The following is a 21,453-nucleotide window of genomic DNA, read 5'->3' as shown; positions in this document are numbered from 1 at the left end:
ATGGAGGTGAGCTTATCCATCTAGGGAAGCAGAGCTTTCCCTGCATGCTGAAATGCAGGGCTGTCTGAACCCAAGACTTGCAGAAAACAGAGTCCCGGCCAGGCATAGTGGCTAACGCCTGTAATGTCAACACTCGGAGGCTGAGGCAGGAGGATCGTTTGAGCCCAGGAGTTTGAGAACAGAGGGAACATAGTGAGACCTCATCTCTACAAAAAAATCAAAAAGTTAGCCAGGTGTAGAGTCACCCTATGGTCCCACTTGGGAGGCTGCAATGGGAGGATTGCTTGAGCATGGGAGGTGGAGGCTGCAGTGAGTTGTGATCACACCATTGCACTCCAGCCTGAGCAACAGAGCAAGACCCTGTCTCCAAAAAAAAAAAGAAAAAGAAAAAAGAAAAGAAAACAGAGCTCTACCTGGGGACACAGCCTTGTCTGAAGATTCCAAGGAAACACAGCCCTGTCCTGGGGAGGGGGTTTAGGGGGGTCACGCTCTGCCCCAGAATCTCAGGGGTCCATCCCTGCCCCTCCGTGTCCCCCATCAGCGAGCAGATCAGCCGGCGGCAGTCTCAGGTGGACCGCCTGTACGTGGCACTCAAGGAGCTGGGTGAGGAGCGCCGGGTGGCTCTGGAACAGCAGTACTGGCTGTACCAGCTCAGCCGCCAGGTGAGCGAGCTTGAGCACTGGATTGCCGAGAAGGAGGTGGTGGCTGGCTCACCCGAGCTCGGCCAGGACTTTGAGCATGTCTCGGTGAGCATCATTAGTAATAAGTGATACCAGGAGCTACCACTAAGGTTCTCTGGGCCTTAGTTTCCTCATCTGTAGTATGAGGATAATAACAGCACCCGCCTCATGGCTCTGCTCTGAGACAAATGAGTTAATACAATGTAAAGCACTGAGGACCCTGCTTGGCACACATGCTGCCTCACACAGTGTTAGTTATTATTATCAGCTTATTATTTTATTGTTACTTATTGTTATTTTTATTGTTACTATTTTGTTACTATTCTTGCCAGGTGTTCAGTAAGTGTTAGGTATTATTTTTTATGATGATGATGATGATTGTCATTACTCTTACCTGCCGCAAAATGGTAGCCTCTGCCAGGTATGGTGGCTCATGCCTGTAATCCCAACACTTTGGGAGGCCGAGGCAGGTGGATCACTTGAGGTCAGGAGTATGAGACCAGCCTGGCCAACATAGTGAAACCCCGTCTCTACTAAAAACACAAAAAAATCAGCTGGACATGGTGGCACACGCCTGTAGTCATAGCTGTTTGGGAGGCTGAGGCAGGAGAATCGCTTGAACTGGGGAGGTGAAGGTTGCAGTAAGTGGCTATTGAACCACTGCACTCCAACCTGGGCGACAGAGCAAGACTCTGTATCAAAAAGAAAAAAAGAATTGTAGGCTGGAGGGGGCTGGTGTATGCTGCCCCTTTGCTCACTTTGCTGTACCCCTCCCCCCCGCCACTTGCTGATGGCAGGTGCTGCAGGAGAAATTCTCAGAGTTCGCCAGCGAGACAGGTACGGCAGGGCGGGAACGGCTGGCAGCTGTGAACCAGATGGTGGATGAGCTGATCGAGTGTGGCCATACAGCAGCGGCCACCATGGCCGAGTGGAAGGACGGACTGAACGAGGCCTGGGCTGAGCTGCTGGAGCTCATGGGCACACGGGCCCAGCTGCTGGCCGCCTCTCGGGAGCTTCATAAGTTCTTCAGTGACGCCCGAGAGCTTCAGGGACAGATTGAGGAGAAGCGGAGGCGGCTGCCCCGCCTGACCACCCCGCCTGAGCCGAGACCCAGCGCCAGTTCCATGCAGCGGACCCTGAGAGCCTTTGAGCATGACCTGCAGCTCCTCGTGTCCCAGGTGGGGCGCCGGTGGCCATCAGGGCAGGTGGGAGGGCCTGGACAGCTGTGGGCAGCAGAGTGGACAAAAATCAGGCCGTGGAGCAGGTCGAAGTTAGGCAGTGGCACAGACAGAAAGTGGACTACAGAACAGGAAGAAATTAGATAATGGAGCAGATAGAAAATGGACTGATGGAATGGTATATAGAAATCAGGTATTGGCAGGGAAAAGTGGTACCTTAGAAGGTCTCACAGATATTAAACAGCTTCCGGCTGGACGTGGTGGCTCCCTTTGGGAGGCCGACGCAGGCGGATCATCTGAGGTCAGGAGTTTAAGACCAGCCTGGTCAACGTGGTGAAACCCCATCTCTACTAAAAATACGAAAATTAACCAGGTCTGGTGGCGGGCACCTGTAATCCCAGCTACTTGGGAGGCTGAGGCAGGAGAATCACTTGAACCCGGGAGGAGGAGGTTGCAGTGAGCCCAGATCTCGCCATTGCACTCCATCCAGCCTAGGTGACAAGAGTGACACTCCGTCTCAAAAAAAAAAAAAAAAAAAAAAAACTTCCAATAGAGAATGGGCAGTGGTTCTCCTAAAACTGTGAATTTTACCTAAATCCAGATCAAGGGTCTAAAGGGAATTTTGAGAAGTCTGAGAGGAATTTGGCTGTGGTGTAGATAGAAATTAGACAACAGACAAGGCCAGGCGCGGTGGCTCACGCCTGTAATCCCAACACTTTGGGAGGCCGAGGCGGGTGGATCATGAGGTCAGGAGTTCAAGACCAGTCTGACCAACATGATGAAACCCTGTCTCTACTAAAAAAACAAAAATTAGCAGGCGTGGTGGCGGGCGCCTGTAATCCCTGCTACACAGGAGGCTGAGGCAGGAGAATCGCTTGAAACTGGGAGGGGGAGGTTGCAGTGAGCCAAGATGGCGCCACTGCACTCCAGCTTGAGCGACAGAGTGAGACTCCATCTCAAAAAAAAAATAAAAAAGAACTTAGATAACAGGTCTCTGATAGAAATCATATGACTTTTCTGAAAGTAATTTGATGGGGGTGAATTTAATGAAAAAGGCACCAGAGATATTAGAAATTAGGCAGAGGTTCTGGCCAGAATTCGGAGGTAGATCTGAGCAGTCAGATGGAAATAAAGCTGCGGGCCCCATACAACTTAGGCAGCAGGAAATTGGGTTGCAGGTCTAATGGAAGGTAGAAGTTGGACAATTTTTTTTTTTTTTTTTTTTTTTTTGAGGCAGAGTCTCACTCTGTCACCCAGGCTGGAGTGCAGTGGCATGATCTCAGCTCACTGCAACCTCTACCTCCCAGGCTTAAGCAGTTCTCCTGCCTCAGCCTTCCAAATAGCTGGGATTACATGCACGCACCACCACGCCTGGCTAATTTTTATATTTTTAGTAGAGACGGGATTTCACCATGTTGGCCAGGCTGGCCTCAAAATCCTGACCTCAGGTGATCCACCCATCTCGGCCTCCCAAAGTGCTGGGATTACAGGCATGCGCTACTATGCCCAGCTGGCAATTATTATTATTATTATTAGGCAGAGTCTCGCTTTGTCACCCAGGCTGGAGTGTAGTGGTGTAATCTCGGCTCACTGCAGCCTCCGCCTCCCGGGTTCAAGCGATTCTCCCGCTTCAGCCTCGAGTAGCTGGGACTACAGGTGCAAGCCGCCACACCCAGCTAATTTTTGTATTTTTAGTAGAGATGGGGTTTCACCATGTTGGCCAGGCTGCTGTTGAACTCCTGACCTCAAGTGATCTGCCCGCCTTGGCTTCCCAAAGTGCTGGGGTTATAGGCATGAGCCACCGCGCCCAGCCCAGTTATTTTTATAAATCCTACAAATGACTTAGAAATCAGGCTGAGAGGCCGGGCGCGGTGGCTCACGCTTGTAATCCCAGCACTTTGGGAGGCCAAGGCGGGCGGATCACGAGGTCAGGAGATCGAGACCACGGTGAAACCCCGTCTCTACTAAAAATACAAAAAATTAGCCGGGCGCGGTGGCGGGCGCCTGTAGTCCCAGCTACTTGGAGAGGCTGAGGCAGGAGAATGGCGTGAATCCGGGAGGTGGAGCTTGCAGTGAGCCGAGATCGCGCCACTGCACTCCAGCCTGGGTGACAGAGCGAGACTCCGTCTCAAAAAAAAAAAAAAAAAGAAATCAGGCTGAGAGATTCATAGTAATAAGTGGTGGATCTGTTAGAGATGGGGAGGTCACACCAAAAGAAATCAGGAGATTGAACCAACAGAGTGAGCAGCAGGCTGAGCACAGTGGCTCATGCCTATAATCTCAGCACTTTGGGAGGCCCAGCTGGGAGGATTGCTTGAGCCCAGGAGTTCAAGATGAGCCTGGGCTACATAGTGAGACTCCATCTCTATTACAACATATATGTATATATCCTGGTACAGTGGCATGCACCTGTAGTTCAGCTATTAGTAGGCTGAGGCAGGAGGATCACTTGAGCCCAGGATGTCAAGGCTGCAGTGAATGGTGTTTGTGCCACTGCACTGCAGCCTGGGCAACAGAGCAAGACCCTGTCTCAGAAAAACAAACAAACAAGAAACCCAAAACCCAAAAGACAGAGTGAGCAGAACTCATACAGCAGAATGAATGGAAATAGGGCAGGGGACTAATGGCAATTGAACAGCCATCGTGTAGGAAACTGGGCTACTATGAAGGAGTGGGTTTGAAATAAACCGAGTTAAAAAAAAAATTAGCACATCTAAAAGACATCAAAGTGGAAAGGGGTTTCCTGAAAGACCCAAGGTAGAGGTGGGCCTACCTGAAAACATAGGTGACAGACCCAATAGAAATAAAGCTCTCAGACCAAAAGAAATCAGGCAGTCAGTTGAACGAGACGTGGTAGTAGATCTAAAAGAAGTCAGAATGCGGGTAAGTCAAAGAGAAATCAGGCAGCAGATATGACAGGAGCCTGGCTGTGGGATCACAGTGTGAGGCTCCTTATATCTTGAGGTTCCGTGCTGGAGCAGATGGTGGGAGGGAGGGCACAGCCTGGACCCCGTGGAGGGCTGGTGCCCGACCTGGCATGCCCCTCAGGTACGGCAGCTGCAGGAGGGGGCGGCCCAGCTGCGGACGGTGTATGCGGGTGAACATGCCGAGGCCATCGCTAGCCGGGAGCAGGAGGTGCTGCAGGGTTGGAAAGAGCTGCTGTCAGCCTGCGAGGATGCCCGCCTGCACGTCAGCTCCACGGCCGACGCCCTGCGCTTCCACAGCCAAGTCCGCGACCTGCTCTCCTGGATGGATGGCATCGCCAGCCAGATTGGGGCAGCCGACAAGCCCAGGTGCCCCTCATCCCTCCTTGGGCTTCCTGCCTCCCCCTGGTGGCCTCCCCCAGCCGCCTCCAGCCCTTGACAGCCCCCTTCTTAATGGAATGACAACAGCCAATATCTGTGTGGCGCCTCTGTGTGCCAGGCACTGTTCTAGGTGCTTCGTGTGTACTCAGACCCCTTTTTTAGGCCTGTCATTGGGGACTTCGGTCATGGGGCATCCTTCTGTCCTCTGTCCTTCCAAGTTGTCCATTATTACCCTCTCCATGGGATGTCACAGCATGAAACAGGCTAAAGACAGGATGGGCAAGGGAGGTGTGGGACTGTATTTGTGAGGGTGGGTGAAGGATTCTAACAATTCCAGCATCTCGGTGGCTTCGTTAGTAGGCATTGGCTTATTGCTCACATAGTGGTTGGATGTGAGTGTCCGGCAGAATCCTGTCCCCTGGTGACTGGGAGCCAGGGTCCTTCCATCATGCCACCCTGGGAGTCACGTGCTGGACCCTCTGCATCCCGCTGCAGATGGGAAAAGACAGCAGGAGGATCACACAGAAGGTTTTAGGGATAAAGTCAGCACCCACACACTGCCAGCCCAGTGGCCTAACCTGTCTGCCAGGGAGGCTGCAAATTTGTTTTTTCTCTTGAGATGGAGTCTTGCTCTGTTGCCCAGGCTGGAGTGCAGTGGCACAATAGCATCTCACTGCAACCTCCATCTCCCAGGTTCAAGCAATTCTCCTGCCTCAGCCTCCCAAGTAGCTGGGACTACAGGCGCCCACCACCACGTCTGGCTAATTTTGTATTTTTAGTAGAGACGGTTTCACAGTGTTGGCCACTCTGGTCTCAAACTCCTGGCCTCAAGTGGTCCACCTGCCTCAGCCTTCCAAAGTGCTGGAATTACAGGCGTAAGCCACCGTGCCTGACCTAGGCTGGAAATTTAGTCTCATGGTGTGGCTAAGAAGAAAAGGACCTGGGGAATCAGGGACACCTGGCATTGCTTCTGGGAATGCAGGTTCTGGAGCCTGCATTCATTTACTCAGCAAATATGCATTAAATGCACATGGTGTGCCACGTGGTGAGCAAGGCCAAACCCTTGCCCTGAGACAGATTGCATTCTCATAGCACTTATTACTTTCTGAAATATAGTATGGGGACGGGGCACGGTGGCTCACGCCTGTAATCCCAGCACTTTGGGAGACGGAGGCTGGCGGATCACCTGAGCTCAGGAGTTTGAGACCAGCCTAGCCAACATGGCAAAACTCCGTCTCTACTAAAAATACAAAAATTAGCCAGGCATGGTGGCGGACACCTGTAATCCCAGCTACTTGGGAGGCTGAGGCAGGAGAATCGCTTGAACCTGGGAGGTGGAGGTCACACTGAGCCAAGATCGTGCCACTGCACTCCAGCCTGGGTGACAAGAGCAAAACTCCATCTCAAAAAAAAAAAAAAAAAAAGAAAAAATGAAATATAGTGTGGGTATATATACATAGGAAGGGAATGATAGCTCAGCAGGATGTACGTTTGACTGGAGACCTGAATGAAGTGATGGGTGAGTCAGGTAAAGTTTTGGGGGAAGAGTTTTCTAGGTGGAGGGACCCACAAGTGCAAGGGCCCAGAAGTGGGCTGTAGTTAGGCATGTGTGAGGAAGAGCTACAGATCACTGTGGCCAGATGGAGGGAGGGAGTGAGGGAGTGTAGGGTGAGAGGAAGTGAGGTCAGAGGGGCACTGGGGCCCTGGAAACCACACATGGTAAGGAGCATGCCTTCTCTATGAGGAACGCGGGAGCCATGCGAGAGTTTAGAGCAGAGTGGAGTGATGTGATGTGTACATTTGAGAAAAATAGGCCGGGCATGGTGGCTCATGCCTGTCATCCCAGCACTTTGGGAGGCCAAGGCGGGTGGATCACTTGAGGACAGGACTTTGAGACCAGCCTGGCCAATGTGGCAAAACCCTGCCTCTACTAAAAATACAAAAATTAGCTGGATGTTGTCGCATGCGCCTGTAATCCCAGCTACTGGGGAGGCTGAGGCAGGAGAATTGCTTGAACCTGGAAGGTGGAGGTTGCAGTGTGCTGAGATCGTACCACTGCACTCTAGCCTGGGCGACAGAGCGAGACTCCGTGTCAAAAAAAAAAAAAGGCCGGGCGCAGTGGCCCACACCTGTAATCCCAGCATTTTGGGAGGCTGAGGTGGGCGGATCACTTGAGGTCAGGAGTTCGAGAGCAGCTTGACCAACATAGAGAAACCTCATCTCTACTAAAAATAAAAACAGCCGCGTGTGGTGGCACATGCCTGTAATCCCAGCTACTTGGGAGGCTGAGGCAGGAGAATTGCTTGAACCCGGGAGGCGGAGGTTGCGGTGAGCCAAGATTGTGCCATTGCACTCCAGCCTGGGCAACAAGAGCGAAATTCCGTCTCAAAAAAAAAAAAAAATTTAAATATACAGGGAAGTAAAGGTAACCCACATATGTATCGTGAACACTTGGCTTGAACAACCATCAACATTTGGCCAATCTAGCCAAAAGAGGTGGCTCACGCCTGTAATCCCAACACTGGGAGGCCAAGATAAGAGGATCACTTGAGCCCAGGAGTTTGAGACCACCCTACGCAACATAGTGAGACCCCATCTCTACAAAAAAGAAAAAAATTAGTCAAGCATGGTGGTGTGCATGCCTGTTGTCCCAGCTACTTGGGAGTCTGAGGGAGGAGGATCACTTGGGTCCAGGAGGGTCAGGCTGCAGTGAGCCATGATTATGCCATTTCACTGCAGCCTGGGTGACAGAGCGAGATTCTGTCTTAAAAAAAAAAATTTTTTTTTTTTTTAATTAGCTGGGCATTGTGGTGCATGCCTGTAGTCCCAGCTACTCTGGAGGCTAAGCCAGGAGGATCACTTGAGCCCAGGTGGTAGATTCAAACCATAGCATGAAGCTATGATTGCCAACTGATGGAACCTTCAGAAACTTGGAATTTGTTTTGGACATAAGATGGCTTAGAATGGTGCTGTCCAATAGTTATATAACACAAGCCACAAATGTGAGCCACATATATACTTTAAAATCTTCTTGTGGCCATATTAAGAAAGCAAAGCAAACAAAAATTAATTTTAGCAATACATTTTTATTTAACCTGACATACCCAAAATATTATCACTTCAACAAGTAGTCAATGTTAAAACTATTAATGCGGCCAGGCAGTCTCGAACTTCTGGCCTCAGGTGATCCGCCCGCCGCAGCCTCCCAATCTCAGCCAAGTGGAGATGGCACCACTGCAGTCCAGCCTGGGTGACAGAATGAGACTCCGTCTCAAAAACAACAACAAAAACAAAGAAACAAAACTAGTAATAAGGCCGGGCGCAGTGGCTCATGCCTGTAATCTTGGCTGAGATTGGGAGGCTAAGGCGGGCGGATCACCTGAGGCCAGAAGTTCGAGACCAGCTTGGCCAACATGGCGAAAATCCATCTCTACTGAAAATACAGAACAAAAAATTAGCCAGGCTTGGTGGCGGGCGCCTGTAATCCCAGCTACTGGGGAGGCCGAGGCAGGAGAATTGCTTGAACCCGGGAGGTGGAGGCTGCAGTGAGCCAAGATCACGCCATTGCACTCCAGCCTGGGGAAGAAGAGCAAATCTCTGTCTCAAAAAAAAAAACAAAAACAAAAAACAAAAAAAGGCGGGGTGCGGTGGCTCATGCCTGTAATCCTAGCACTTTGGGAGGCCAAGGCGGGTGGATCACCTGAGGTCAGGAGTTTGAGACCAGCCTGACAAACATGTTGAAACCCCGTTTCTACTAAAAATAGAAAAAAATTAGCCAGGCATGGTGGCAGGCACCTGGAATCCCAGCTACTCAGGAGGCTGAAGCAGGGGAATCGCTTGAACCTACCTAGAAGGGGGAGGTTGCAGTGAGCAGAGATCGCACCACTGCACAACAACAACAAAAAACTATTAATGAGACATTTTACTTTCTTTTTTACATTAACTCCACAAAATCTGGTGTGCATTTTACACTTTACACCAGAATTCAGACTGGCCACATTTCAAGTGCTCACATGTCTAGTGGCTGCTGCCTTGGAGAGCACAGACTTGGAACGTTGAAATCATTGGCTAGTGGAACCTTCAGAAGCATAGCTAGAAAAAGTTAGAAAATTTAGATCTTGGCTGGGTGCGGTGGCTTATGCCCATAGCCTCGAACTTTGGGAGGCTGAGGCAGGTGGATTGCTTGAGCCCAGGGGTTTGAGACCAGCCTGGGCAACATAGCAAGACCCTGTCTCTACAGAAAATAAAAAATTAGTTGGGTGTGATGGTGTGCACCTGTGGTCCCCGCTACTCAGGAGGCTGAGGCAGGAGGGATTGCATGAGCCCAGGAGGTAGAGGCTGAAGTGAGCTGTGATGTTGCCACTGCACTCCAGCCTGGGCAACAGAGCAAGACCCTATTAAAAAAAAAAAAAGGAAAATTTGGATCTTGGAATCCTAGAAGGTTAGAATCACCAAAGTGTGAAATTTTAGAAACTTGGAAAATTTGAATCATTGAATGAACGAACCATGGACCCTCAGAACTTGGTCATCGAAAGTAGGTGTCTCAGCCTGGTGCAGTGACTCACGCCTGTAATCCCAGCACTTTGGGAGGCTGAGACGGGAGGATCACCTGAGGTCAGGAGTTCAAGACCAGCCTGGCCAACATGGCAAAACCCCATCTCTACAAAAAATACAAAAATTAGCTGGGCGTGGTGGCGGGCACCTGTAATCCCAGCTACTCAGGAGGCTGAGGCAGGAGAATCGCCTGAACTCGGGAGGCGGAGTTTGCAGTGAGCCGAGATCGCCCCACTGCACTCCAGCCTGGGCCATAGAGTGAGATTCTATCTCAAAAAAAAAAAAAAAAAAAATAGGTGTCTTGAGGTGGTGTGGGATGTCAGCCTCAAGGATTCGGGGTCACCAGGAGCCACATGTGTGGGGCAGGCTGAGGAGGCTCCCCGTGGCTCAGATCCCTGCCTGCCACCCACTGCAGGGACGTGTCATCAGTGGAGGTGCTCATGAACTACCACCAGGGCTTGAAGACTGAGCTGGAGGCGCGGGTGCCTGAGCTGACCACCTGCCAGGAGCTGGGGCGATCTCTGCTGCTCAACAAAAGTGCCATGGCTGATGAGGTGGGGAGCAGGGAGGGGGTCCGCCTCTGCCACCTGGGCACATTGGGGTGGAAGCCATTCCACACCCTGACTTCCCTCCCACCCACCTGCCACTCCCAGATCCAGGCACAGCTGGACAAGCTGGGAACAAGGAAGGAGGAGGTGTCGGAAAAGTGGGACCGCCATTGGGAGTGGCTGCAGCAGAGTGAGTGGGGGCCCAGGCACATGTGGCTCAAGAGCACAGGGACATGCTCCAGCCTGTCCAGCCAAGGCCCAGAGGGTGACAGGAGCATGCTTTGCACCCTACCCATAGGTCTCCAGAAGCAAACATAAGGGCCTGGAAGGGTGGACAAGGGGGCTGCCTTGCCATTGAATACCCACCCCCCCCCAAAAAAAGTCTTAAAGTCCTGGGTGGGAGGACATTAAGGAAGAAGGAATGGGAGTCAGAAAGGAGGAATGATGCCCACTGAATAGCCCCAGCCTCTGCCATTCCTGCAGAGCCCAGGATGGTCAGGGCTGGGGTATGGAAAGCCGGAGGGGTGTGGAAGGCCAGGGGAAACAGCCATTGCCCCCAGGAAGGGCCCCAGATGCCCCAGAATCCTTACCCTGCATGCCCCTCCTCAGTGCTGGAGGTGCACCAGTTTGCCCAGGAGGCGGTGGTGGCTGATGCCTGGCTGACAGCCCAGGAGCCGCTCCTGCAGAGCCGGGAGCTGGGCAGCAGCGTGGATGAGGTGGAGCAGCTTATCCGGCGACACGAGGCCTTCCGCAAAGCGGCTGCAGCCTGGGAAGAGAGGTTCAGCTCTCTGCGGCGCCTGACGACGGTCAGCTCCCCAGATCCTGTCCCATTACCCCCACCGCCACCAAGACCCCCACACCCATGGCTCTATATGAGACAGACACACCAAGACATGGTGCTTAGTCCTGTGTTGTGTGAGTGCCAAGACAGACCCTTGCTAGGCTTGGGAGCAGAGGGACAGACCTGTCACCAGTGACAGCCCAGAATGTCAGGGATGTGATAGGAGAAGAACAAGCAGAAGGATAGTGCCTGGGATGGGGGAGAGGGAGGGGGAGCTGGCGTGGGGGATTCTATTCTGAGACTTGAATAATTAGGTGAAGAGACTGTAGTAATAAAAAGGATTAGGCCAGGTGTGGTGGCTCATGCCTGTAGTCCCAGCACTTTGGGAGATCAAGATAGGCGGATCACTTGAGGCCAGGAGTTTGAGACCAGCCTGGCCAGCATGGTGAAACCTCATCTCTACTAAAAATACAAAAATTAGCTGGGCGTGGTGGTACACGCCTGTAATCCCAGCTACTCGGTAGGCTGAGGCAGGAGAATTGCTTGAACCTGGGAGGCAGAGGTTGCGGTGAGCCTAGATCGTGCCCCTGCACTCCAGCCTGGGCAGCAGAACAAGACTCCATCTCAAAAAAAAAAAAAAAAAAAAAAAAGCTTAAAGGCTGGGTGGGGTGGCTCACACCTGTACTCTCTTTGGAAGGCTTAGGCAGGAGGATCACTTGAACCCAGGAGTTCAAGACCAGCCTTGGCAACATACTGAGAACCCGTCTCTACCAAAACCAAAAGCGAACAAAGAAAAAACAGCCAGGTGTGATGGCACGGGCCTGTAGTTCCAGCTACTCAGAGGGGTGACAGACTCGAGGATCACTTGAGCACTGGAGATCGAGGCTGCAGTGAGCTATGATCTTGCCGCTTGCACTCCAGCCTGGGCGACAGAGCAAGACTCTCTCAAAAATAAATAAATAAATAAAGTCTTAAAGTCCTGGGTGGGGGAACATTAAGGAAGGAGAAATGGGAGTCAGAAAGGCACGCAGAGAAATTGATTTACCCAATTTAAAAAAAAGTGATTTAGCCAATTCTTAAAAGAGCAATAGGTTTTTGCCGGCGAGAATAGGCTTTAAGTTCTTGGCAGAGAGCAAAGCATCGTACAGGCCTGGACACCTTGCTTTTTCAAGGAACTGATCAATTGAGTGGTGAGGCAGAAAACCCAGGCCGCCTCCCCGGACCTCCCCCTTACCCTGCCCCTGCCCCACGCCTCCAACCTAACCCTGGTCCCTCCATCCTCAGATCGAGAAAATCAAGGCGGAACAGAGCAAGCAGCCGCCCACCCCACTGCTGGGGCGCAAGTTCTTTGGGGACCCCACGGAACTGGCGGCCAAGGCGGCGCCCCTGCTGCGGCCAGGGGGCTATGAAAGGGGCTTGGAGCCCCTGGCCCGCCGGGCCTCGGACACGCTCTCCGCCGAGGTGCGGACTCGGGTTGGGTATGTGCGCCAGGAGCTCAAGCCCGAGCGCCTCCAGCCGCGCATTGACCGGCTGCCGGAGATCCCGGGGAGGGTGGAGCCTGCGGCCCTGCCTGCCGCACCAGAGGACGCGGCGGAGACCCCCGCGACCCCCGCGGCCCCTGTGGCGGCGGAGCAGGTCCGGCCACGGCCGGAGCGCCAGGAGTCGGCTGATCGCGCAGAGGAGCTGCCCAGGAGGCGGCGGCCCGAGCGGCAAGACTCAGTCGATCAATCTGAGGAGGCCGCGCGGAGGCGGCGGCCGGAGCGGCAGGAGTCAGCGGAGCACGACGCGGCACACAGCCTTACCCTGGGCCGCTACGAGCAGATGGAGCGGCGGCGCGAGCGGCGTGAGCGGCGCTTGGAGCGGCAGGAGTCCAGCGAACAGGAGATGCCCATCAGAGGGGACCTGGTCAAAGGGTGAGGCGCCCGCCGTATGACCAGGAAGTGAGGGGAGGGGAAAACGGAGAGCTCCTAGAACCCCTCAGGCCCAGTGAAGGGGCTTCAGGGCTCAGAACTTCCCAAGGAAGGAGATATCGTCGCGGTACCCATTTTGCAGAGGTGTAAACTGAGGCTGCAAGATAATCGATGTGCCCATTATTACACAGGAAGGGAAGCCCTTCCTGTTGAAAGAAAAGGCAGAGTGCCTTTCTCCAGACGTAGGTTCCTGGTCCCCGGGTTGTGACTCCTGCATCAAGTCTCCCGGGTGCCCCGAAGCAGGGATTTTGTCCTCTCTGTGCCTCAGTTTGCCCACTGGGATAATGGTGGAACCCTCACCTCCTTGATTGGAGAGGAGGCCCTTTATCACAGTTCTCTCAGCAGCCTTATGAAGTGGGGGCTGTTGTCTTCTCCATTGTATGGCTAGGGCAACAGAGGCACAAAGAGGGCAAGTCACTCAGCTTAAATGAACCAGGACTTTCAGAATCCAGAGTTGGCCAGTGTGTGTTGTGCAGATTTGTCCAATCAGCTGTGTGTGTCTCCAGAAAGAGGCCTTTGGTCAGGAGACAATGACTTCTTGACTCTTTTTAAATTTCACATTTCATGAACATTTGCTGAGTGCCCACTCTGCCTGGCATGTGCTGAGTCGAGCAATGACTGAACCAGTCCCATCCCTGACTTCAGAGACTCACAGTCCATTGGGGAAAACAGGCTTGTCATCAATGATGACCCAGAATTATCTGGGCTGGAATGGGGGCGATCGGGGGACTGGAGAGTCAGGAGTGGGTGGAGAAAGGCAACGTTTGCAAGTTGTTCTTTGTGCTGCTTAAAATGCAAAGGGGCGTCTGGGTGCGGTGGCTCACGCCTGTAATCTCAGCACTTTGGGAGGCCGAGGCGGACGGATCACTTGAGGTCAGAAGTTCGAGGCCAACCTGGCCAACATAGCAAAACCCTGTCTCTACTAAAAATGCAAAAATTAGCCAGCGTGGTGGCACATGCGTGTAGTACCAGCTACTTGGGAGGCTGAGGCAGGGGAATCGCTTCAACACAGGAGGCCGAGGTTGCAGTGAGCCGAGATCGTGCACCACTGCACTCCAACCTGGGCAATAGAGCAAGACTCCATCTCAAACAAAAAAAAAAATTCAAAGGGGCGAGAGGTTTGGTCCTCCATTCAGCAGACATGTCCCAAACACCTGTGGTACCTAAGGCGAGCATCTAAGAGAAACAGCTGCAGAGGTGGGCAGGGGCCTGGCACTTCCAGCTAAGAAGTGGAGGCTCCTCTGCCCAGCCAGGCAGGTCTCTGGGAGAAGGAACTCTGGTTTCATTGGGTCTTTCTGTCCCCCATCCCCCAGGAAGGCCACCCTGGCTGACATTGTGGAACAGCTGCAGGAGAAAGAGGCAGGCCCAGGGCTGCCTGCTGGGGTAAGTTGAGCCTCGGATGGGTGGGGATACGAGGACCCCCTTTTTCAGAGCAGGAGGCAGGATCTCAGAAACAGTGCCTAGCCCTGGCAGGACCCATTCCTTACCTGGACCCTGCAGAGACAGCATGGACTCTCAGGGTCCCCAGAATCTGAAAGTGTCCCCCTTAGAAAGACGGGGCACCTACCTAAGAGACCCCTACTCCCCCTCCACAGACACACCACACACACAGACACACACACACACACACACACACACTCTTCCCACATCTGTCCTGGACTCCGTATTTCTTCAGCCCAGTGGGGTCCCAAATTTCTTCATAGCCTCATACACACACACACACACACACACACACACACACACACACACACAGAAGGAAGCCCCAGATTCCTCCTGCAGACAGCGGGGACACGCCCTGCTTGCACCCCCACCTCCAGAGATCTGGCTGCCTCTACCCACCACCAAGAGGGATTCCAAACCAAGGAGTCCTAACAGACTCACTCCCAAAACCCATGGGGCCCTAAGAATTGGGCCTCCAACCCTGAGGTCCTCCCATACTCGCCTCCGAGACAAATGGCCCTGTAGACGGATGGGACCCCAGACCCATGACTCCCCCAAACAGATGACCTCCACACCCCCTCCATGGACAGCACCCCTCTTCCCCCTCCCTTCACACAGCCGTCGCTGCCTCAGCCACGCGAGCTTCCCCCAGGTCGCCTGCCCAACGGGCTTGAGCTGCCCGAGCGGACACCTCGGCCGGACCGGCCCCGGGCGCGGGACCGGCCCAAGCCGCGACGGCGGCCGCGGCCCAGAGAGGGTGGTGAGGGCGGGGGAAGCCGGCGCTCGCGCTCCGCCCCGGCCCAGGGCGGCTCCGCCCCCGCGCCTCCGCCACCGCCCACTCACACAGTGCAGCACGAGGGCTTCCTACTGCGCAAGCGCGAGCTCGATGCAAACCGCAAGTCGTCCAACCGGTGAGCGTGTGGGCGGGGCTTTGGAAGGTGGGTCTCAAGCTCAGGGTGACCAATGAGGAGCAGTGGGACTGAGGAGGGGGTGTGGCTCAACTTCAGGCCCTCCAGCAGGTGGGGGTGGTAGGTGGGGCCAGAGGAGGGGGTGGCTTAAATCAAGAAAGCCAACCAATGAGCAGGAGGGGGTGTGGTTTAACGTCAGGCCCTCCAACCCGTGGGGGTAGTAGGTGGGGCCAGATGAGGGGTGGGGCTCAACTTTGATGATTCCAACCAATGAACAGGAAGGGGTAGGACCTAAGGTTCGTGCATCTAATGGCTGATGGGTGGAGCTTAGGTGGGAACAGAAGGAAAATGTTCTGAAAGTGAATAAATTGGAACCTAACCTCTTAGCAACCAACCCAGGAGTTGACTAGCTAAATAGCAAAGAGGGAGGCGTCTAGTTGAGAACGTTTCAATGGCTTGTCGTGGAGCCTGGAGAGGTCACCCAACCAATGAGTGGGGTGGGTCCATCCTTGAAGTTTCAAATTGGGGGAGGGTCCGAAAACAGGAGAGCCCAAACTAATGACGGTAGGGGTTGGGAATGGGGAGTCATCTCTTACAGGTTTCCAGATGAGGGTCTGGGCATGATGTGCCTGCTCTTGGAGTCCAGCTCCTGCTTGTCCACCCTCTTTTTGTCCAACTGAGAGGCAGAATCTGGGGGCAAGTGGAGCCAAAAAGGGGTATCACCAGCCAGTAATGGAGTGAGGGCTAGTCTCAAGATATGAAGTGGGCAGGACAGATTCAGATTTTGCTAGTGGAATCCGTAGGTGGTCTTTCTTCCTCATACCTAATGCCAAGGTAGGAATAAACAAGGGCACCTAGTATGTCTTGCTCTTGGAGGGATTCCTCCAGGATCGAGGCTTTGGATGACTGGAGAGACAGGAATTCTTTTTTTTTTTTTTTTTTTTTTTTTTTTTTTTTTTTTTTTTGAGACGGAGTCTCGCTCTGTCACCCAGGCTGGAGTGCAGTGGCGCAGTCTCGGCTCACTGCAAGCTCCGCCTCCCGGGTTCACGCCATTCTCCTGCCTCAGCCTCTCCGAGTAGCTGGGACTACAGGCGCCCGCCACCACGCCCGGCTAATTTTTTTTTGTATTTTTAGTAGAGACGGGGTTTCACTGTGGTCTCGATCTCCTGACCTTGTGATCCGCCCGCCTCGGCCTCCCAAAGTGCTGGGATTACAAGCGTGAGCCACCGCGCCCGGCAAGACAGGAATTCTTTATCCCAGACAGTAGACCAATAGACCTTCCTTGAGAAAGCTCCATGAGTGGGGAGGATTGAGTGGAGCAAAGGCTTATGGAGGAGACAGCTTAAGTCTTACCTTCAGGAAATTCAGTATGGGAGGTGATAAGGAAGGGAAACCTCAGCCTGGGCAAAGGCTTGATACTGAGAGACTTAGATGCTCCCCTCAGGGCAGCAACAGCCATAAGGAAGAGCGTTTTAGGCATATGGCCCAACTAGGGAGCAAAGGTCCAGAGGTAGGAAGGCTCAGGCATATGCAGCCCTTGAGGATGTTAATGAAGAGTTATCAAGCAGAGTGCTGCGGCTCTGCCTTGAGCCCCATCTTGTCGCTCCAGGTCGTGGGTGAGCCTGTACTGTGTGCTTAGTAAGGGGGAACTGGGCTTCTACAAGGACTCCAAGGGCCCGGCATCCGGGAGCACACACGGTGGGGAACCGCTGCTCAGCCTGCACAAGGCCACCAGCGAGGTGGCTAGTGACTACAAGAAAAAGAAGCATGTCTTCAAGCTCCAGTGAGCCCCCCAATGGGCAGGAGGGAGGGATCCAAGGCTCAGCTTCAACTCCCAGTGGGACCCTGCCTTCCCTGGGGGACACTTGGTGGGCAGGTGGGCTGGGCCCCTTCCCCAGATCTCTCAAGTCCTGTGTCCCTTCCTGCAGGACCCAGGATGGCAGTGAGTTTTTGCTCCAGGCAAAAGATGAGGTGAGATCTGGTCCTTTCCTCCCTCTGTGTGGACCTCAGTAATGATCTGGCTGTCTGGCTCCTGACCCAGAGTGATGGGGCTGTGAGAAGGGACACTCACAGGCCAGAGTTATCAGGGCTGTAATGGGCAAGCCCACAGGCACTGAGAGCCCAGGGGAGGTTCCTAACCCAGCGGGGAGTGGGAAGGGCTTCAGGGAGGGCTGCCTGCAGTACCTGATGACAAAGTCCAACCTCTTTGCCATGGTCACTCAGGTAAGACTGGAATAGGAGGGGGTTCACTTTAAAAAGGGGTGATTTGGCTGGTCGCGGTGGCTCACGCCTGTAATCCCAGCAGTTTGGGAGGCCAAGGCAGGCAGATCACCTGAGGTTAGGAGTTCAAGACCAGCCTGGCCAACATGGTGAAACCCCATCTCTACTAAAAAATACAAAAATTAACTGGGCATGGTGGCAGGCGCCTTAATCCCAGCTGCTTGGGAGGCAGAGGCAGGAGAATCGTTTGAACCTGGAAGGTGAAGGTTGCAGTGAGCTGAGATGGAGCCATTGCACTCAAGCCTGGGGGACAACAGTGAGACTTCTTTCAAAAATAAAATAAAATAAAAATAAAAAGGGTGATTCAGAGGGGCGGCGGGGGTCTAAGAAAAGGAGTGATTCAGGTTGCGCACCATGGTTCATGCCTGTAATCCCAGCACTTTGGGAGGCCAAGGCAGGAGACTGCTTGAGCCCAGGACTTCAAGACCAGCCTGGGCAACACAGAAAGATCCCATCTCTATGGGTAATAATAATAATAAATTAGCCAAGAGTGGTGGCACATGCCTGTGGTCCCAGCTACTCAGGAGGCCGAGTAGAAGGATCACCTGAACCAGGAAGGTCAAGGCTACAATGAGCTGTGATTGTGCTATGGCACTCCAGGCTGGGTGACAGAGTGAGATTCTGTCTCAAAAACAAGAGGGGGTGGGTGATCTAGGTAGAGGGAACTGCAAGTGCAGAGGACCAGAGGTGCAGAATTGCAAAGGGTTAACTGTTGAAGGACAGAGTTCATGGAAGAAGGTCCCAGAAAGGTTCTCAGGACACGATGGGCCATTTGGAGGAGATTGGATTTTTTACCTAAGGGCACTGGAGAGCTAGAGGGGATTACAGTGATGTGTATAAAAGATTCCTGGCTGGGCGCAGTGGCTTACGCCGGTAATCTCAGCACTTCGGGAGGCCGAGGCAGGTGGATCACCTGAGGTCGGGAGTTCAAGACCAGCCTGACAAACATGGAGAAACCCCATCTCTTATGGCGCATGCCTGTAATCCCAGCTACTCGGGAGGCTGAGGCAGGAGAATTGCTTGAACCTGGAAGGTGGAGGTTGCGGTGAGCTGAGAAAGCGCCATTGCACTTCAGCCTGGGCAACAAGAGCAAAACTCCCTCTCAAAAACAAAATAAACAGGCCGGGCACGGTGGCTCACGCCTGTAATCCCAACACTGGGAGGCCGAGGCGGGTGGATCACAAGGTCAGGAGATCGAGACCATCCTGGCTAACACGGTGAAACCCCGTCTCTACTAAAAATACGAAAAAATTAGCCGGGCATGGTAGTGGGTGCCTGTAGTCCCAGCTACTTGGGAGGCTGAGGCAGGAGAATGGCGTGAACCCGGGAGGCAGAGCTTGCAGTGAGCCGAGATTGCACCACTGCACTCCAGCCTGGGCGACAGAGCGAGACTCCATCTCAAAACAAAACAAAAAAACAAAGCAAAACAAAACAAAAAAAGATTCCTTTGGCTACCTGGGTGGGTAGCCCAGGCCGCGGCCAGGACAGGGACCCAAGCGGGAGAGCGCATGGCTGGGCCACACAGGCCTGTAGGGAGAGGAGGAAGAGGAGTCTGAGAGAGGCAAGCATAGAGGTGGTTTGAAGAGATGTTGAGAGTAATAACCAACACTTGTTATCTCATTCAATCCTCACAAGATGCAATGAAGAAGTAGGCCTTTTTTTTTTTTTTTTTTTTGAGACAGAGTTTCTCTCTTGTTTTCCAGGCTGGAGTGCAATGGCGCAATCTTAGCTCACTGCAACCTCCACCTCCCGGGTTCAAGCGATTCTCCTGCCTCACCCACCTGGGTGGCTGGGATTACAGGCATGCGCCACCATGCCCGGCTAATTTTTGTATTTTTAGTAGAGACGGGGTTTCTCCATGTTGGTCAGGCTGGTCTCAAACTCCTGACCTCAGGTGATCCACCCGCCTCGGCCTCCCAAATTGTTGGGATTACGGGCATGAGCCACCATGCCTCGCCAGAAGTAGGCCTTTACCCACTACATGACTTCTTTTACTTATCTGCACAATGAAGATTAAAAATAGTTTCTTGGCCTGGCATGGTGCCTCACACCTGTAATTCCAGCACTTTGGGAGGCTGATGTGGGCAGATCATTTGAGGTCAGGAGTTTGAGACCAGTGTGGCCAACGTGTCAAAACCCCATCTCTACTAAAAATACAAAAAGTAGCCAGTAGTGCCTGTAGTCCCAGATACTCGGGAGACTGAGGCACAAGAATCTCTTGAACCTGGGAGATGGAGGTTGCAGTGAGCTGACATCGAGCCATTGCACTCCAGCCTAGGGGACAGAGCAAGACTCTGTTTCCAAAAAAAAAAAAAAAAAAGTTTCTTATCATAGGGTTACTGTGAGAATTAAATTGCTCCATGTTTAATTGATACATGATAAACTGATACTTAGCACAGGGCCTAATAAATATCAGTGCTCTAGTAGTGCCTGCCCATATTATTATCATTGTTTGTGTCATTTATCTCTGTAGTAGGAAGTATATATAATCCTATTGCATAAGTTTAAGGGAATTAATCCACTAAAGTGTTTGGAACAGAGCCTGGCACATATTGCTATGTAACTGCATCATCATCATCATCCCTTTTTAATAGATGAGAAAACTGAATTTCAGAGAGGGAAGTCTGATTTGAAATTCACCTATTACTCCAGCTTCTCTCTTCCAAATACGGACTCTGCCCTGTTTCTTCCCCCAGGAGGAGATGAACGGCTGGCTGGAGGCTGTGGCTTCCTCCGTGGCGGAACACGCAGAGATCGCCCGCTGGGGCCAGACACTACCCACTACTTCATCCACAGATGAGGGCAACCCTAAGAGGGAAGGCGGAGATCGCAGGGCCAGCGGGCGCAGGAAGTGACTTCCCACCCCCAGGACCTGACACATCTCGTCTCCCCTCTTTTCCGCACTGTGGGCACAAAGACACTTTTCTTCCGTAGGGGCGGGAGCCCCTAGTTCCAACACTGAGGACGCGTGACCTGGTGGGCACCGGAAAGGAGGGGACTTCTCCTGCACCTCAAGAAGTGGTGGGGAGATTGCTGCCCCTATAGCCATATCTCGGCCCCTTCCCACTCACCACCCCCACCCCAGGTGCTGGGGCTCCCTTATTTTTATGCAATAACTGAGCTTGATGGGGGTGGGCAGGGGGCCAGCTGAGCCAAGCCCTCAGCCCCGATCTGCAGATCCTGCCCCAAGAAGCTGGGGTGGTGGGGGCGGTAATTCCTGCCCCCCTCTCTGCCCTAGGGATGGGCACGGGGGTGCTGGTGAGGTCCCCTGGACCATCCAGGGTGCTAGGGGGCAGGGAGGGGACACCTCCTCCCCGCCTTTACCTCACTTCCAATGCTGCCTTGATCTCTGTCTGGGAGGGGGGAGTGAAGGGGCCCTAGCCCTTGCACTCCGCCGCCTCAGAGCCATGCGGTTAATTCCTGACTTAGTTTATTTTTGCAAAACGTCGATCTCCTCCTCCCCCGCCCCGCATCCGCGAAGGCTTTTAATGGGAGGGGCGTCAAAGCTCAAAACTGTTTTCCTCTCTCCTCCTCCCTCCAGTTGTAAATGCCACTTCATGAGGGGAGGGGCGAGGGGAAGCCCTCCCCCTGCATGCTTCTGGCTGGAGCACCTCCCTGGGGAGTGGGGGGATTGGGTTGTGGGCAGTCCCCATGGCCGCCTGGAGAAGCCGCTGTGGCCCGGGGGTGTGGGGCGGTATGGCGGGCGCACACTGTATGTACCTATAATAAACCCTTTGGCTTTGACGGTCTATGGTCCTTTGTTTGGGTTTTCTGGGCTGCGCCCGGGAGGATTGAAAGGAGGGCTGTGG

The 21,453-nt window shown here is 53.3% G+C and overlaps 1 protein-coding gene across 3 annotated transcripts in view; it reads left to right on the top strand.

Moving 5' to 3' along the window:
• The window catches only part of SPTBN4 (spectrin beta, non-erythrocytic 4), a 114,017-nt gene extending 92,629 nt beyond the window's left edge, over positions 1 to 21,388 (top strand). For 2 of the 3 annotated variants that reach the window (XM_055251226.2, XM_055251225.2), the window contains exons 25-36: positions 542 to 746; positions 1,478 to 1,858; positions 4,907 to 5,151; positions 10,133 to 10,271; positions 10,371 to 10,455; positions 10,875 to 11,071; positions 12,331 to 12,959; positions 14,330 to 14,399; positions 15,075 to 15,367; positions 16,974 to 17,147; positions 17,293 to 17,335; positions 20,341 to 21,388. In XM_055251226.2, coding sequence (XP_055107201.1) covers positions 542 to 746; positions 1,478 to 1,858; positions 4,907 to 5,151; positions 10,133 to 10,271; positions 10,371 to 10,455; positions 10,875 to 11,071; positions 12,331 to 12,959; positions 14,330 to 14,399; positions 15,075 to 15,367; positions 16,974 to 17,147; positions 17,293 to 17,335; positions 20,341 to 20,499 — 2,620 coding nt within the window. In that variant the 3' untranslated portion in view covers positions 20,500 to 21,388. Of the gene's footprint in view, positions 1 to 541; positions 747 to 1,477; positions 1,859 to 4,906; positions 9,427 to 10,132; positions 10,272 to 10,370; positions 10,456 to 10,874; positions 11,072 to 12,330; positions 12,960 to 14,329; positions 14,400 to 15,074; positions 15,368 to 16,973; positions 17,148 to 17,292; positions 17,336 to 20,340 lie in introns of those variants that run through there. The other variant, XM_055251227.2, reaches the window with a different exon arrangement.
• The last annotated feature ends 65 nt before the right edge of the window (positions 21,389 to 21,453 follow it).

This window comes from Symphalangus syndactylus, chromosome 17 (genome assembly GCF_028878055.3).
Source record: "Symphalangus syndactylus isolate Jambi chromosome 17, NHGRI_mSymSyn1-v2.1_pri, whole genome shotgun sequence".
Classification (NCBI taxonomy): Eukaryota; Metazoa; Chordata; class Mammalia; order Primates; family Hylobatidae; genus Symphalangus; species Symphalangus syndactylus.
The sequence above is the reverse complement of the archived record's forward strand: the minus strand, read 5'-3'. Positions and strand labels throughout refer to the sequence as shown.